This window comes from Rhincodon typus, chromosome 24 (genome assembly GCF_021869965.1).
Source record: "Rhincodon typus isolate 14 chromosome 24, sRhiTyp1.1, whole genome shotgun sequence".
Classification (NCBI taxonomy): domain Eukaryota; kingdom Metazoa; phylum Chordata; class Chondrichthyes; order Orectolobiformes; family Rhincodontidae; genus Rhincodon; species Rhincodon typus.
The window spans coordinates 8,940,642-8,958,313 of record NC_063355.1 but is presented as its reverse complement, the minus strand read 5'-3'; the positions used below and the strand labels follow the sequence as shown (position 1 = coordinate 8,958,313).

Below are 17,672 nucleotides of genomic sequence, written 5' to 3'. Positions count from 1 at the left end.
ATCTGAAAGAGACATTTCGGCATCACTATGATAACAACCCTCAGCAAGAGAAATAGCACAGAACACATGTCAAAGGCACCTCATCATCACAAATGCAATTTGAAACTCTACAGTCCATATTTTAATCACCGTTGTGGCTGAGATTGTGACACTCACACATGCCTGCTGCCATGTTTTTCTAAATGGTTAACATCTCCAATATAAGAATAGACAAAAAAAATTCAAGTAACTGAAAAGACATGGAGCTCATTAATTCCATTCTGGCTGTCTGTGACTTCTATGGACTAGAATTTGTTGAGATTAGATAACATTAACTGTATCCTGTGCACCCAAGCTATACAACCGATGACCTTACTCTCAGTATACTCTGTGGTTCATTGATCGTACCCTTAGCTTGAAGTCAAAGGTTTTCAGGATCAATTCCTAGAATTCCTCCACTTGAACTCATAACTATGGAATACTACACTGTTAGAGGTGTAACCTTTCTGATCAGATGTTAAACCAAGGCTCTGGCTGCTTTCTTCAGTTGCATTTAAAAGATTCCATGTGCAGCTTACCTGCTGTCACAGCCAATATTTGCTTCTTAGTTAACAACTAGAGAAGGTGCCTCTGGTAATTTTTTTCAAAATTCTTGAAGCTTACTGAGCACAAATTAAATGTGTTTTTTTTAAACACTACAACAGCAACTGGAATTCAGAAGTACTAGATTGTCTATAAATCAGTCTGGGAATCTTTAAGGAGCAAGTTTCTTCCTTTGTGACACTTTCAAGTGTGACTTCCCCAGAAATTGGAATGTTTCTGTAAAGGGAATCTACAAAGCCAGACAGACATACAGAATCCCCAGAGACACTATCAAAGCCCCTGCACTAGCCCATTCCCCACAGAGAGTCTCATTACTCCATATAGAACCTCCAAACTTGAATCTTCACACAGAGAGCATCCAAAACATCTCAAACACACAGGACACCCACCTTCCACAGAAACCCTAATCAACCACTCTTCCCTGCTCTCTTTCTCTCTCACACACACACGCGCACACACACACAGCAGCTGAAAGTACTTACGGGTTGCATGCCTTTTCTCAGCACGGAGTCTACTTTTCAGATATGAAATCACACGGTTTTGACTATGACGGTCCTGGCAGGATGCTCGCAGGGCCAGGAGGTATAGGGCTGCCAGATCTGTGGAGAGTTGTACACCTGAGAAGCTAAGGGAAAAGATTCTGAAAGTCTGATAAGTCTTTCCTGTTATCATAAGCACAAATAGTTAAAGGCTTTTCCACCTGTGTCATTTCCATCAGTCAGCCTCATTACCTGGCTGCACACCAGCAAATCTTGGAGCCAGCAGAGGGCAGAATTTATTCATAAATCAGCAGGCCTCAGAGGTTTCTTGTTATTTGTTCATTGGATAGGAGTATTGCAGGCTCAGTTAGCATTTATTACGCAGGTTGCCCTGGAGAGGTAGTGTGGAGCTGCCTTCTCAAACTGCTATAGTCCTTGGAATATTGGTAGACCCACAGTGCAGTTAGGAAAGGAGATTCAGGACTCGGACCCAGTGAGATTGTAGGAAAGGCAATATTATTCCAAATCAGGACGGGGTATGGCTTGGCAGGGAACTTTCAGGCTGCAGTAGTTCCATGCATCTGCTGCACTCAACCACTCAGAAGGATGAGGTCTGGGGTTTGGTAGTTGCTATCGAACGAGTCTTTGGCATTGGTACAGGATGCACTGAATAACCTATTCTGATAACCAATCTCTAAATTTTATACCGAACACCCGATCAGGGAGAGGGAAGCCAAATTGCCGGGATTCAGCAGTATTGCTGACAGCCCAAATGAGGGAGAGAGGGAGGAAATTTTAAATGTTTAGACACTGCTGGACTGCCATTCTAAATCAGCGTCTGCAGGGTAATTCGGATTTACTGACAATTTGGACACTGCCAGAAAAGTGTTGAATTCACCGAATTTATGGAGGCTGCAATGTGAGACACGGTCAGCAGCATGTTGGAATGGTCAACATGAAAGGTAACATAAAGGAGGTTTGCAAATTTCAGGGGCAGATGAATCAATTGGACCAAAACGGTATTTCTCTGCATTTGTAAATTATGTATAGTTCTACATTAGTCACATTGAACAACCATGGTTCAACAGATGCGATGGCCTAGTGGTATTATCGCTGGACTGTTAATCCAGACCCAGACAACGTTCTGGGGACTCGGATTCGAATCCCGCCATGGCAGATAGTGGAATTTGAATTCAATAAATATCTGGAATTAAGAATCTAACGATGACCATAAATCCATTGTCAATTGTCAGGAAAAACCCTTCTGGTTCACTAATATCCTTAGGGAAGGAAACTGCCATCCTTACCTGGTCTGGTCTACATGTGACTCCAGACCCACAGCAATGTGGTTGACTCTTAACGGTCCTCTGGGCAATTAGGGATGGGGCAATAATTGCTGCCTGGCCTATGACGCCCTCATCCCGTGAATGAATAAAGGAAAAAAAAGAAAATCCATTCTAATGATCCCTACTTTGCTCAATTTGCATGAAGAAGCTCAAAATACCAAATTAGAAAAGTTTGGCATCTTTGATGCTGGGGCCAGCAGAAATAATTACCTGGATAGTTTGTTTTGAAAGTCAGTTTTCAGTCTCCGTAGGTATCTCCGTTCATCATGCAGGCTGTGGTACATGGATAATCGTAGGGCAATATGGATACTGGGATTGGCTGGCAATGACGAGTGTGTGGAATGCAGGAGGCGTGCATTCAGGGACGTGATGATCTCTTCAGAAGTTGTTTGCAGCTCTGATTTGAAACAAAATGCAAGAGATCTCATCAGCAGGAATTTTAATGGAATTTTGCTCATATGGAACAGTGCTACCTACCAAGGAAGTGTTCATTGAAGAGGCAGGCAATGCACTCCATAAATGGGCAAAAAGTCCTAAGGTATATCCATTGAGTAGAATTCCCAGCAACTCTATAAATGCTCTGTGATCTACTTATTTGGTACGAATGATACTAGAAGGTACAGAAATATTGCTATTCAATAATAAGCAGAGTTATGAGCAATGATAGGGTTTGTGGAATAGCACTTCAGTAGAATCCTTTTCTCCTTCATAAGGAAATCCTTTCTTTTTTTAAGTTCACTTGTGGGGTGTGGATTTTGCTGGCTGAGCCACCATTTATTGCCCAACACTGGTTGCTCGAGAAGGTGGTGTTGAGCTGCCTTCATGAATCATTTTAGTTCATTCAGTCCCACAATGTCATTAGGGAGAGAATTCCAGGATTTTAACCCAGTGAAGAAAAGACAATGTTTTTCCAAGTCTAGATGGTGAGTGGTTTCAGGTGATTTTGTTTGCATGTACCTGTGGCCCTTGCCCTTCTAGATGGTAGTGGTTGTGGATTTGGAAGGTGCTAAGGATCTTTGGCAAATTTCTGCAGTGCATCTTGTAGATAGTAACCCTGCTGCTACTGAATGTTGGGGGTAGAATGACTGAACTTAGAGGATGCAGTGCCAATCAAGTGGGCTGCTTTGTCCTGGATGATGTCAAACTTCTTGGGTGTAGTTGAAACCACACTTGTCTAGGCAAGTGGGGAGTAATCCATCACACTCCTGCCTTGTGCCTTGTAGAGGGTGGACAGGGTTTTGGGGTGTCAGGTGGTGAGTTACTTGTTGTACTATTCCACGCCTCTGACCTGCTTCTGTAGCCATTGTATATGTATATATATGGCTAGCCAAATTCAGTTTCTGATCAATGGTAACTCCCACAACGTTGATAGTACAGGATTCAGTGATGGTAATGCTATTGAACGGTTAGCTTGTATCTTAATAAAGATGATATTTGTGTGGCACGAGTGTTACTAGTCAGTTTTCAGCCCAAGCCTGGATATTATCCAGTTCTGACATTCAGACATGGACAGCTTTAGTATCTGGGGAGCTGCAAATGGTGTTGATCATTGTGCAATCATCAGCGAATATTTCCACTGCCGACTTCATGAGAGAGGGAAAGTCACTGATGAAGCAGCTGAAGATGGTTGCGCCTAGGACACTACCCTGAAGAACTCCCGCACAAATATCCCGGAGGTGAGATGACTAACCTCCAACAACCTCAACCATCTTCCTATGTGCCAGGCAAGAGTTTTCCTCCTGATTCCCATTAACTCCAGTTTCCTTGATGGTACAGTGGGTCAATTGCAGCCTTGACATCAAGGACTGTCACACTCACCTCGCCACTGGAATTCAGTTCCTTTGTCCATGTTTTAACCAAGGCTGTAATGAGGTCAGGAGCTGAGTGGCCCTGGCAGAACCCATCACTAATCAACTTATTGCTAAACAAATGTTGCTTAATAGTACTGTTGCTGATAACTTCCATCGCTTTAAGGATGATCAAGAGTAGATGGATGGGTTGTAATTGGCTGAATTGGATTTGTCTTAAATTATGTGCACAGGACATAACTGGGCAGTTTTGCACATTGTTGTGTAGAAGCCAGTGTTGTAACTATACTGGAACAGCTTGGCTAGGGGTGCAGCAAGTTCTGGAGCACAAGTCTTCAGTACTACTGCCGGAATGTTGTCAGGGCACATAGCATTTGCTGAATGGCCTATCCTTACCTCTTGTTCATATGTCATAAATGTGATACTGAGAAGTTATTTATTCTGATGGAGGAAGTCAAGAATGAGAGCTCACCATTTTAAGATTTAATACAGATGTCATTTGGAGGAGCAGCATCATTAGCATTTTAGAAGAGAACTTCTTGGGAGTGGTATCAGACTGGGAAAAAAACGTTTGCTGTGGGAAACTATAGAGCAGTAAGTTCAACATCAGTCGTTGGGAAATCGTTAGAATCCATTATTAAGGAAGTCATAACAGGGTATTTAGAAAGTCAAAATGCAATCCATCTGAGTTAGCATGGTTTTAAGAACAGTAAATCCTGTTTGACCAGCCTCACAAAAGGTTGTTACACAAAGTAAGATCGTATGAGGCTTATTAGCTTGAATAGATGATTGACTAACCAACAGAAAGCAGAGAGTCAGAATAAATTAGTCTTTTTCTGTTTGGCAAAATATAACTAGTGTGGTGCCACATGGTTTGGACCTTGGGCCCCAACTATTTAATTTATATTAATTACTTGGATGCAGGGATAGAAGGTTCTACGGTCAAAGACGACACTAAAATAGGTGGAAAAGCAAGTTGCAAGAAAGAAAAAAGGAAACGTACAAATGGTAATGGGTAGGTTAGGACCGGAAAGGTAACTTATTGTCTAAGTGGAGAAAAAAAACTTCAGAGTGCTTTCGGGGCAGAGGGATTTCAGTGTCCTCAAGCATAAATTGCAGAAAACTAGCTTGTAGGGGCAGCAGGTACTGAAGAAGGTAAATGGAATTTTGGCATTTATTGCTAAATGAAAAGTGCATTATGTTGGGAATGTTGCTGCAACTGTACAAGGCTTTAGTGAGATCACACCTGAAGTATAGCATACAGTTTTGGTCCCCTTGACAGGGTCATAGTTGCATTGGAGGCAGTTTAGAGAAGATTCACTTGATTGATTCCAGAGGTGAGGGTTTTTGTTAAGAAGGGAGATTGTGCAGTGTAGGCCTATACTCTCTCAAATTTAGAAGAATGAGAGGAGATCTAATTGAGGAATGCAAGATGTGGGGCAATCCAGAATGAGACGTCATGGTTTTAAAATAAAGTGTAGCAGATTTAAAACTGAGATGAGGAGAAATTACTTATCTCAAGGGATCATGAATCTGTGGAATTCATTCCCCTCCAAGTGCGCTTGATGCTGGGACACTGAGTAAATTTACAGTGGAGTTAAGACAGATTTTTAATTAGTAATTCGTAAAGGATTATGGGAAGTGGGCAGAAAAGTGTAGTTGAGGCCTAGATGAGATTAGTCATGACCGTATTGAATGGCAGAGCAGGCTCAAAGCCAACAGAGACGCCAAGAGGCAGTATTGGACCAAGTCAGAGACCCAAAACAACCATATGGACACCCGCCACCTCTGGCATGGCCCAGAGAACATAACGGGATCAAAATGAAGCACAGCAGGATTGCAGACTAAAACGCATCCCTCCCTAAAGCCCTCAATGCTTTCTATGCTCGGTTCAAGCAGACTGCCAGCAGCATGGTGTCACCTACCCTGACAGCCCCACATGCACCTGTTCCCTCTGTCACCGCTGCAGACATCAGCTTGGTCTTCCTGAGAGCCAACCCAAGGAAAGCAACGGGCCTGGACGGAGTCCTTGGCCATGCACTTACATTCTGTGTGGACCAGCTGGTGGAAGTATTCACTGATATCTTCAGCTTCTCCCTCCTGCAAGCTGAAATCCCCACCTGCTTCAAGAAGACCACTATCATCACAATACCAAAGAAAGTACATGAAAAGTGCCTTAACGACTACTCTCAAGTGGCTCTGACATCCAAAATCATGAAGTGCTTCAAGAGGCTGGTCACAGCCCACATCAACTCTAGCCTCCCAGCGTGACTCGATCCCCTGCAATTTGCCTACCGACAAAACAGTTGCACAGCAGACGCCATTTCCCTAGCCCTACACTCGTCCATGCAACATTTGGATAACAAGGACGTTAGACTTGTACTCATTGTCTACAGCTCCACCTTCAGCACCATAAGCCCCCCCAGACTAATCTCAAAACTCTGTAAATGAATCCTCAGCTTCATGACCCACAGACCTCAGTGTAGACAACTGCACATCCTTCACAATAACTCTCAACACAGGATCCCCCCAAGAATGTGTCCTCAGTCCCCTACTGTACTCCCTGCACACCCACAACTGTGTAGCCAAATTTGGAACAGATACCATGCACAAGTTTGCTGATGACACCACTGTGGTAAGACAGATATCAAACGATGAATTAGTATACAGGAAGGAGCTTGGTGTCATGGTGCAATGATAAATACCTCTCTCTCAATGTTGAGAAAACAAAAGAACTGATCAATGACTTCAGGAAGAAAGGAGGAGGACACGCTACCATCTACATTAACGGAGCCAAGGTGGAGAGGATTGAGAGCGGCAAGTTCCTAGAAGTGACGATAACCAACGATCTGTCCTGGACTTCCACATAGGTGCGACAGTCAAGAAGGTACAACAACACCTCTTCTTCCTCAAGTGGCTTAGGAAATTCAGCGTATCCATAAGGACCCTCACCAACTTTTACAGAAGCACCATATGAAGTGTATTATCTGTGTGCATAACAGTCTGGAAAGCATAACAGCCTGGAATGGCAACTGCTCCACCCAGGACCGTAAGAAACTACAGAAGGTGGTGTGCACAGCCAAGCCATCACGGAAGCCAATCTTCCATCCATGAATTCCATTTACACTTCTCGTTGTAGAGGAAAAGTTGCCAACAAAGACCCCTCCCACCCTCGTAATGCTCTCTTACAACCTCTTCCATGAGGAAGAAGATACGAAAGCTTGAACACATGGACTAACTGGGTCAAGAACAGCTTATTCCCTGCCGTTATTAGATTGCTGAATAGACTTTCAAACTTCAAATAATGTTGGTCTTGCTTTGCGCACCTTCTGTGCGGTTGTAACCTGTATACCTTGGTCTAAGCACCCTATGATCTGTATGTCCTTGTTTGCTATAATCTGCCTGTACTTCTTGCAAAAAAAAGCTTTTCACTGTACTTAGTTTTATGTGGCAACAATAAATCAACTTAAATCAAGGTGCTAAATTGTCTAATCCTCCTCCTAGCTCTTACATTTTTATATGTAGACACCTATGAATCAAAAACAAGAAATGCATCAGTCATCACACAAAGAGATGTTAAAAAAGTGAAGGAGACAACAATTTGGACAGATAAGAAATATGGGACAGTTTCAGCAAGGCTAGGAAATCTTTATGTGACTAGATTACACCCTTATCACACCATAAACAAACACAAAGTACATGATTGTGCACAACACATGCACGTCAGGGGTAGGGAATCAATGTTTACAGTTTCAAAGCCACAACAGGTCTTTGATCAGGAGGTCAACTGGTTCATGGCCTCCTGCAGCTTTATAACGAACATTACAATCATTAACCCTTTAACCTGTGCTGTCTCAGTTTGACACAGAACAGTCTAGTCACTACTCTATGACATACTTAAAACCTGGTAATGAGCTTTCAGGATGTTAAAGTATACAGACCCGAGACTTGTAACTCTCTGATCCAAACCAAGGCCCAAGTGCTTGTCCACCTATGTTCTTTTCCAATTCAACCAAAATGTAAATAAACAATATTTTTGCTGAAACCTGTTGGCTTCTTGAAGTTCGGACTCATTCTGTCCATCATCAGGAGCTATTATTCTGAAGCCCATAGTCACCATGTGAACATTCAGAACACGAAGTCTCCAGCGGGATATCATGAGATAATTTACTAACTCAACAAGACAAGGAAAGGTTAGCACTGCAATGAGTTCATACCATCATTTGTTATTTATTTGCTCTGGTTTTCATTTTCTGTAAACTGATGTCCTCAACTAATCCATTGCCAAATAACGAAGTGTTTGCATGCCATGTCATTCTGGAACTGCAATGAAATCAATTCTTACACCACCCTACTCCATGGTGTTAATCTCTCTGCAACACAACAGTATGTAAATATTAACAAGACTGTCCTATGTCTCTAATACCAAGTACCTATTAACAGGCTTTATGCACATTCACATATCCTACTGGCAAGATACACTTTTGTTCCTTTGTTTCCAATAATAATGGGATACATTTAATCAGGTTGCATATCTGCCCTTGAATTCTATTATCAAACTGTACCTGTGACAATTAATGTCATTGCCATGTTGCACATAACCCTGCACTTCCATTAATACATACAACCTTTGACCCAAATCCTGCTCATGTGCACTCTTGCAACATAATTTTCAAACTGCACAGTGTCCTGTTAACATCTGGCTGTATGAATTAACAGAAATGACATGTTTTGAACACCCCTTGGTGAAATTTGCCATTAGAATTAGTCTTCGGGTCACTGATAAAGCAATTATCAATTGGGTTGGTCTCGAAGTTGCTACTTATTCAAGAAGCGTAAAGTTGATTAAAAAGTCCATTAGATTTGTCAAAAGGAGAATAAGCATCTGCTTTGTTCCTTCCTATGGTGGTGAAGTAAATAAGTAGCTTGGCCTGCCCCCTCCACTATTTCACCAAAATGTATTTTTTTTTTAGTAAATATCTTTTTCAAAGTTGAACTACAAAAGTACAAAAATCAGTTTACAACTACACAGGTATAGATTTGTAGCAGCTTCTGTGATTTTTAGAATTGAAATTAATTTGTGGTAGCCCAATTGGTTTTAGGGAAAAGTGTAAAGTTGTTTTGGTGACAGGCCTTATGAGGAATAGATTTCACAGGAAGATGTTTTGGGACATGCTTCCAATAATGAAGCTGTTTGGGGTAGGTATTCTTGCCTACCCTATTTTCATATTACTTATTACAAGAGATGTAGATTTGTGTATGTGGTTGTTTTCAACCACTTCTAACTTAAAACAAACAGGGAACATTTTGCTCACGCTGAATTCAGTAAGAATTCTATGTTATGGCCAATAGGAGTTAAAACCTTGATAATTTGAAAACTCTGCAAACATTGAGTTAGACTTCTTGAGGTAGCCAAAATGAGAAGTTCTTAGGCTCAAGATCCCGGAGTTAAAGCCCATTAGGGCTAGTAGAGCTCTGACCTGAGATGGCTACGCCTAAGATTCTAGACTATTACTGAAGCATGGTTATAAGAGATTTAAGAAGGCAAGTAAGCAGAAGGGCCAAGAAGTCTAAGGCTCATATTTGAAACAGCATTTAAGCAAGTAACTTATGCTTCAATTTTTGGCGAGGGCAACTGGAAATAAAGTGTAGTTATTCGTAATCACGTTTTGATTGAGGGTAGCAAAATTATTTTACGTTGAATAATCAACTGTGCAGCTTCATTCCTTTGGTAAAAACCAGAGTTTAAAGATTTCCAAAAACAGTAAACACATGGGTCTCTACTGGGATCATAACAAATAGTGAAATATTTCTTTCAGAAGTTACGTTAATGTTGCTGTTGCAAAGTTGACTGCCACTTCTTTTACCCTATCTGGCCCTTCTGCATCAGCCTTTGAGACTGTTAGCCACAAATCACTTAACAATTAAAACTGATCAAAATTTCCAAAAGGATTTGTTAAATACTCATTTCTTTTAAAGAGTTTAGAAATTATAAATTACATCTCCTTCTTACGTCAAGATTTGCATGGGTTCAGAAGCATACAAGTCTTTCTAGGATATGTTATTTATAATTTTACAATGAAAGCTAGGTCAAATTTCTCAGGAAATTTATCTGCCCTGCTGCAAGCTCAGAAGTTTCCAAGTCATGATGTATTAGAAACGTCCTGCAGCCTGTCTGGTGAATTCTGTGGGGGCCACTTACAAGTCTAACAAAACTGATTTAGCGTCAAAAAAGTCTAGCCCAATGGCCTTTTCACAATGACAATAATTACAAAGCTAAAACACCTTATTTACTTGCCTATTTAAGTGTTGAATAAGGAAAGAATTGTGGCTCAGCACCATTATAACAAGTTTCACACTTAGTAAAACAAATAAACATTCATTGGTTTAATTAATTTGTATAGAAAATATATTATGCATTATTGGGAAGGTGAAGTCAATTTTTTAACAACACAAAAGGGGTATCAGAAGCAAAAGTTTGGAATCCGTGTTCATGGTAAGGTATTACAATAAGGAGATGAACAGACTGGCTTTCTTCTCACTTGAAAAGAGAATGCTGAGGAGTGACCTGATAGAGGTTTATAAAATCATGAAAGATTTTGATAGAATGTTTACAGTCAGAATGTTTGCTCTTTTGATAAACAGTAGAACTGAAGGCTATCAATATGAAATTGACAGAGACATCAAATAGGAAATTCAAAATTTATTCAGCATGAGGAACTCACTACAAAAGGGAATAGTTGAGATGAATATACATACATAAAGAATGAGGTTAGACAATGAAGAAGGGAACATTGGGAGGAGGACATTCAAGTTGATCATAAAACGCTGCTTGTTTGAGTCAGATGTGTTGTACTATAAATTGAATTACACAAAATAGTGGTAATAACAATGGCTTGAGAAATCGTGACATTTTCTGAGCAGCTGTGTGAATAACTTCATGTCATTGCTTATATCCTCATCTCTATCCCACTGCCTACCCAACTTGAGAATCATGTGCCCTTTCAGGAGAACCGGTTTCACCCCAGTAACATCAGCGAAGAGTGGTACAAACATTTCAAATCAATTCCAATTGTACTTCTGTTTCAAAACAAAGAACAAAAATTCAAAAAGTTGTCCCAGAATAACTCCTCCATGTTGTGTACCATAGAATTAGTGCTGGGGCCACAGCTGTTCACATAAAACCACAATAGGATTTCTGCTGCATTAATGATTTCCTAAATTATAATTTTAATAATGTGTTGCTATTCATGGACAGCTCCAAATTTTTCTCGAATGGAAATATTTGTTGGAGCAATTTTAATGTATTAGAATTACTTGGTTTCAATGTGTCTGCTTTTTTTTCCCCCAATAGTGACATCATTAATAGTCTGATAACAATATTTTATGTCTCTTGTATTAGGGCTATGCTGAATAATTATGTGAGCTGAGAAGGGCAAAGGGAGATGGTTGGATTGTAGAAGTGGGCATACATTCACAAAGGGCCAGAGGACGATTGTGAAACATGGGATACGAGGGACCACGGGAGATAGTTACATTAGTTAGTGAGTCGTAGGCTGGCATGGAAGGGGCGTGGAGAGTGAGGGGTAAATGCAGGAAGCATGTTTTTTGGTTTAACCTTTACTTTTAAATTTTGAACGCTGTACTGGAGTCCCAGGCAGGCTTTCCATCCAGACTTTGTGCAATCTCCTTCACTCTTCAAGGTATCCAACCCAACTCCCAACCTAGCCCACACTATTAGACCACCTCAATGTGAGAAATTCCTCCTCATTTCACTCTTAAATGGCCTACTTCGTTTCCTGGAAATGTGTCCCTGGCTTTTAGGCTCATCAGCTAAGGAAAACATCTCACCTACATCCACCCTAAAAGAATTTTGTACTTCTCAATAAAATCACTTCTAATTCTTCAAAACTGTAGGAACATACGCCAGATTCCTCGCTCTCTTCTGTCAGGACAACCCAACTATCATTGGTGAACTTCTATGCACTGCCTCAATGACAACCTCCAATGTTTGAACTCTCCATTCCTCTGACCCCAGGTCTTGTATATCCTTCTTCACATTCACCACCATCCTTTTGGAATATTGTGTTCAATTCTGGTCTCCCTGCTATAAGATGTTACGAAACTTGAATGGGTTCAGAAAAGATTTACAAGAATGTTGCAAGGGTTGGAGGGTTTGAGCTAGAGGGAAGAGGCTGAATAGGCTGGGGCTATTTTCCCTGGAGTGTCGAAGGCTGAGAGGTGACCTTATAGTTTATAAAATCATGAGGGGAATGGACAGGGTGAATAGACAAGGTGTTTTCCCCAGGGTAGGTGAGTCCAAAACTAGGGTAGGGGAGTCCAAACCTAGAGGGCATAGGTTTAAGGAGAGAGGGGAAAGATTTAAAACGGACCTCGGGGCAACATTTTCACGCAGATGGTGGTGCATGTATGGAATGAGCTGCCAGAAGTGGTGGAGAAGGTACAATTACAACATTTAAAAGGCATCTGGATGGTTTCGTGAATAGGAAGGGGTTAGAAAGATATGAGCCATATCTGGTCAGCATGGACGAGTTGGATCAAAGGGTCTGTTTCCGTGCTGTACAACTCTATGGCTCTATAACTTTATAGTACCTTTACTATTGTAAAACTACCTGAACTGTTCAACAGACAGACAGACAATGAAATTGGAAAAGTGGATTACAGAAGGTAAGAACAGTTCAGAGATACATATAGGATCTCCAGCCTCTACAGTACTTTGATTTAATCATTTCAACTACACACTCAAAGTATCTGATGTGCAATCTTCCAGTTAAACACATGCATAGTTCTCATTTTTTAACTAATCGAATACAATGTGTTGAAGAGTTCCCAAAAATTCTGTTACACTCAGGCGCTTTTTTGTAGTTTGCTTTTCTGGTCTAGAGATATGATATGCCAAGCTCAGCAGAAAACAAATTCATAATTGCTTTTGGTCAAGGCTGTTAGCATAATAGAAACCTTTCCCCTCCCCCATGTGAGCATACCATCCTATCAGTTCATTGTTATTCCCTTAAAAGGGAACGCTATCAATTCCTTTTGCTTCTGGTAATTACGGTGTGATATCATAGAGCTGCTGTTGCAGAGACACTTGGAACAGATATTTTCAAAGAGTGGCAATTAATATTCATGAGATCAGCAAGAATATAAGAACGTTTAGAAAATTCAAATAAAATTATTCTCTTTAATAAACTTTTCATTTCTAATCTCAACTTTACCTTCCATCACATTCCTAACGCCCCTCTTTCTCAGGGAGGTGGGGTGAGGGCAAGTAAGAGACACAAAAGAGGAAAAGTAAGCAGAAAGGAAAAAAATGCTCATTGTGAACATTGAATGAGTAGATCATCAGCTGCACAGTCCCCTACTGTTAAATTGCCCAATGGTACTCTTCAGGATTTTGTATCTAGAAAACTGAGAAACTGGAGAGCTGGAGAAATCCATGGGTCTGTATTGGATCAAGTCAGTACATGACGGGAGAATATTGGTGCAAGCAAAATTCTTCTGTGAACTGAGCAACACAGCAGCTTTCAAAACAGGAGTGTGAAAACAGGCAGGGAAATGTTCCTTCATCCTGTCATTGCTGCCGTGCTCTTCTACAGTCTTAATGTTAGATTGAGAGAATAATTGTAGAAATATTTTAAGAGGTGCAATAACTCTTTTTAGATTGCAAGTGTTGCAATATTAACATTGACTTTTAATAAAAGGGAAGTGCAACAATATGTGTTTTAAAGCAGGTGTAAGAAAACTAAAAGTCTGCTGCTCAGTTTTGAAAAATACAACTCCCCAAACGGATTAGATTGAGATGTCAATGGAATCAGTGCCTGATCAGCAAGATAGATCTGGGGACCATGTAAGGAATTAGATCCTTTTGTAAAAAGAATACTGAATATTGATGGTGAGAATTTGCACCTCTTAGCTGCGAAACCCAACATTGATCACAGTACCTCTTAAATATTAGCCCTACCAGAGTCACGAAACAGAAAAAGCTACAAATTATTGCAACTTTCTTGAATATCTCCCTCAAATGTAATTGACACTGTCAAGTCTACTGAGTAAAACAGACAAGGATTGCTACACAAGATGGAATCCAGGGGCTGACCGTGAAGTTGACTCTAACAATTATACTTACTGACAGAGAGGAAGAGGACCTGCATGCAGGAGATCAACAGCAACTTTCGGGCCTGCATAATGTTCTTCAGGAAACCAACCTGTTCCATAAAGCATAGAAAGATGGATGTGTTTTCCATTGATTAACAAGAAAGGAAAATGATAAAGTGACAATTATTGACTACATAAATTATGTAGTCATTAGGGACATGTCATTAACAGTTCCAATTATTCACCAAAATGCATCTTGAGGATTTTATCACAAGTTAAAATATGCCATTTGATCCTGATGAAGATAATTGATGAGGCATCATGGTTTTGGGCAGTCTTGTTTGAAAATTAAGCAGGTTCAATAAAAACAGCACTCAGAACAGCAACAAAATAGCTAGGGCTCTATGAAAATATTCACAATAATTTAAATTGTAAAATACTATTACTCCATGATGACAGGAAAAGATCCTGAAATTGTACTATAATTCCAATAATTAAAAAACAAGTAACTGAAAGACTCTTCTATTCACTATGCTGGGTACAAAGCTGAAATATTACCTGGACGACAAAGAAACTTACAACACATTCAAAAGAAAGGAACTTGGGATGAGCTATTAGTATGATTTAAAATTCAAAAGTGAAAACAAAATCTACAAGAGCAAAAAGAAGTACAAAGTAAGGCTGATGATTCTCATTAAATTCTGAAGATGTATAAATTATATGCATTCAAATAGCAAACATTTTGACTCTCCAGAGGCTCCCAGCATCACAGATTCCAGTCTTCAGACAACTGGATTCCTTCTGCATGATATTAAGAAATAATTGGAGGCACTGGATACTGCAAAGGCTATGGGTTCTGTCACATTCCAGCATGGTACTGAAGAGTGTGCTCCAGAACTTGCTGCACCCATGTCCCATGGATGAATAATTGAAACAGCCAAAATTCAGTCACTTTCCCACCTTTCCTCACCAATCACTCCTACTGCTCAATTGAAATCTGAATTTGGCTTCTGATTTCAGCAAAAATACAGCCATCTGGGAAAATATGACCAGAATGAGTCTTCATTATCTGCTTCTTTATGGTAGTAATTGAAAGAAATAAATGATGAAATTTTGAAGGTCTTAGTGTGTAAACAGGTAGCACAACACCAAGACCCTTAGTTCCAATTAATTTTAAAAATCGAAAATGTCAATACCAATTATTATTTCCTCCTCTCACTGGTAATGGGGCGGGGCTAATTATGTAAAACTAGTGACTTTGATTCACATCTTACACCATCATTGCCTTCGATCTGCTTAGATTATGTTTACACTCTCACCCATTCTGTTCACTTTCCCTCCCAAACCAAATACCTAAACAACATAATACAAACTGTACCTATAAAGGTCAAAGCAAACAAAATTCCTGGACAGTACCTGCAAGATACTTTCAAATAATGTTAGGGCCACAGCCACACCATTAAGTATTCAAGGAGTTATTTGGGGGGAGATAAAGTTAACACTAGGACAGCAGAAAGAGATTTCTTTTGTAAATCAACCTGCTCAGAGGAGGTAGAACTTGAACTCAAGCCTCCTGGTTCTAAAGTAGGGACACTACCACTGCACCATAAGAACCTTTAACAGCAGAAATAGAATATTTTCTAATCAACCCATTCAGAGATGTGATGACTATCTTTGAAGCAGGTGGGACTTGAACCCAGGCCTCCTGGCCAGAAGTAGGGACACTATCACTGCACCTTAAGAACTCTTAACAGGGGTGGGAACAGTGACTCAGTGGTTAGCACTGCTGTCCCGGAGTGCCAAGAACCTGGATTCAATTTTAACCACGGGTGACTGTGTGGAGTTTTTGCAAGGGTTTTTGCCGGGTGCTCTGGTTTCCTCCCAGAGTCCAAAGATGTGCAGGTTAGGTGGATTGGCCTGCTAAATTGCCCCATACTGTGCAGGCTAGGTGGTGAGACATTGTAAGTGCAGGCTTATGGGGATAGTGTGGGGTCTGGGTCTAGGTGGAATGCTCTTCAGAGGGTTGGTGCAAACTTGATGGGCCAAATGGCCTCTTTCCGCACTGTCGGGATTCTATGAACAGAAGCAAGAGTAGTCCATAGGATGCATCTGCTCCATATGATTGGGGCTGATTTCACATTTCCACCCTCTCTTCATATCAATCTCAGTCAATCCACAACACGGAGGTACAGAACATCATAAGATTCACAATCCTCTGACTGAAGAGATTTTGCTTCAGTCCTAAATGATTAACTTAAAACTGCATCCCTTGATCTGGATTCCCCAGCTGGGGGCAGCATCTATCCCACAATCTTCAACGTTTCAACACCTCTCATTATTCTAAATTGCAAAGTATATAGTTTAGCTCTGCCTCATCATTAGACAAGTGAAATTAGGAGGATATGAACTTTTACACAGACAGGGATATGTTATACAGAAAAAGTGTACACCTTAGGTGCTACATTTTAGGTCAAAATTTAGGACAGTAAGGCACATATCCTGTGGTCAACTTCTTTTACATTCAGGAGGTGCCAGACTAGCATGTATTGACCACCATAAAAGGACAATTAAGAGCCAACCACATTGCTGTGGATCTGGAGTCAGATGAAAGGTTGGCAGTTTCCTTCCCCAAGGGACATTAGTGAACCAGATGGTGACAACAAAGTGTGGAGCTGGAGGAACACAGCAGGCCAGCCAGCATCAGAGGAACAAGAAAGCTGACGTTTCAGGTCTGGACCCTTCAGATGGGTTTTGTTTTTCAACAATTAGCGAGGATCACCACTTAGTCCATCGCCTCTCCACTGTTGGCTAATTGCTCGTGGAGACGGTTTTAGATCAATGGATGCATTTTCAATTGTCATGCATGTTCCTGTGGTCGAGCAGGTGAGACGTGAACCCGGGACTTCCAGGCCAGAAGTACGGACACGACGGGAACCCTATTGGTTTTCTTATAAGAAAGGAACGTACGTGTGTGGCAATTGAATTGTGATGGGCCTTACATGTAGATATGAAGACATGACAAAGTCCTATTTGAACTTTAATTCTTCCTCCTTCTGTTGATTTTAAACCTTCGCACTCTGGCCTGTCCCTGAACGGAACGCAGGGAAGCGAGACTTAACAGCAGGGAAGAAAGAATTTCCGTTAAAAACGCTTAGGGCCAAAGAAAAGTAAACAAAACTTTGAAACAGATTGGAAAGCTAGGTTTTACAACAATTGTAAACAGTTTTTGTTGCAATAATTGACTCCTGAGCGAAGATCTTGGCTGTATAACATTCTCCATTAATTCACAAATTAGTCTACAACTAACACAGCAATCCGAAATTGGACTGAAGTGGATAGGA

The 17,672-nt window shown here is 40.7% G+C and overlaps 1 protein-coding gene across 6 annotated transcripts in view; it reads right to left on the bottom strand.

Moving 5' to 3' along the window:
- The window catches only part of tcn2 (transcobalamin II), a 64,627-nt gene that overhangs the window by 31,122 nt on the left and 15,833 nt on the right, over nucleotides 1-17,672 (bottom strand). For all 6 annotated transcript variants that reach the window (XM_048611314.1, XM_048611315.1, XM_048611317.1 and 3 more), the window contains 3 exons: nucleotides 14,363-14,441; nucleotides 2,618-2,804; nucleotides 1,065-1,207 (listed from right to left, as the gene is read on the bottom strand). In XM_048611314.1, the coding sequence (XP_048467271.1) occupies nucleotides 1,065-1,207; nucleotides 2,618-2,804; nucleotides 14,363-14,441 (409 nt within the window). The remainder of the gene's footprint in view (nucleotides 1-1,064; nucleotides 1,208-2,617; nucleotides 2,805-14,362; nucleotides 14,442-17,672) is intronic.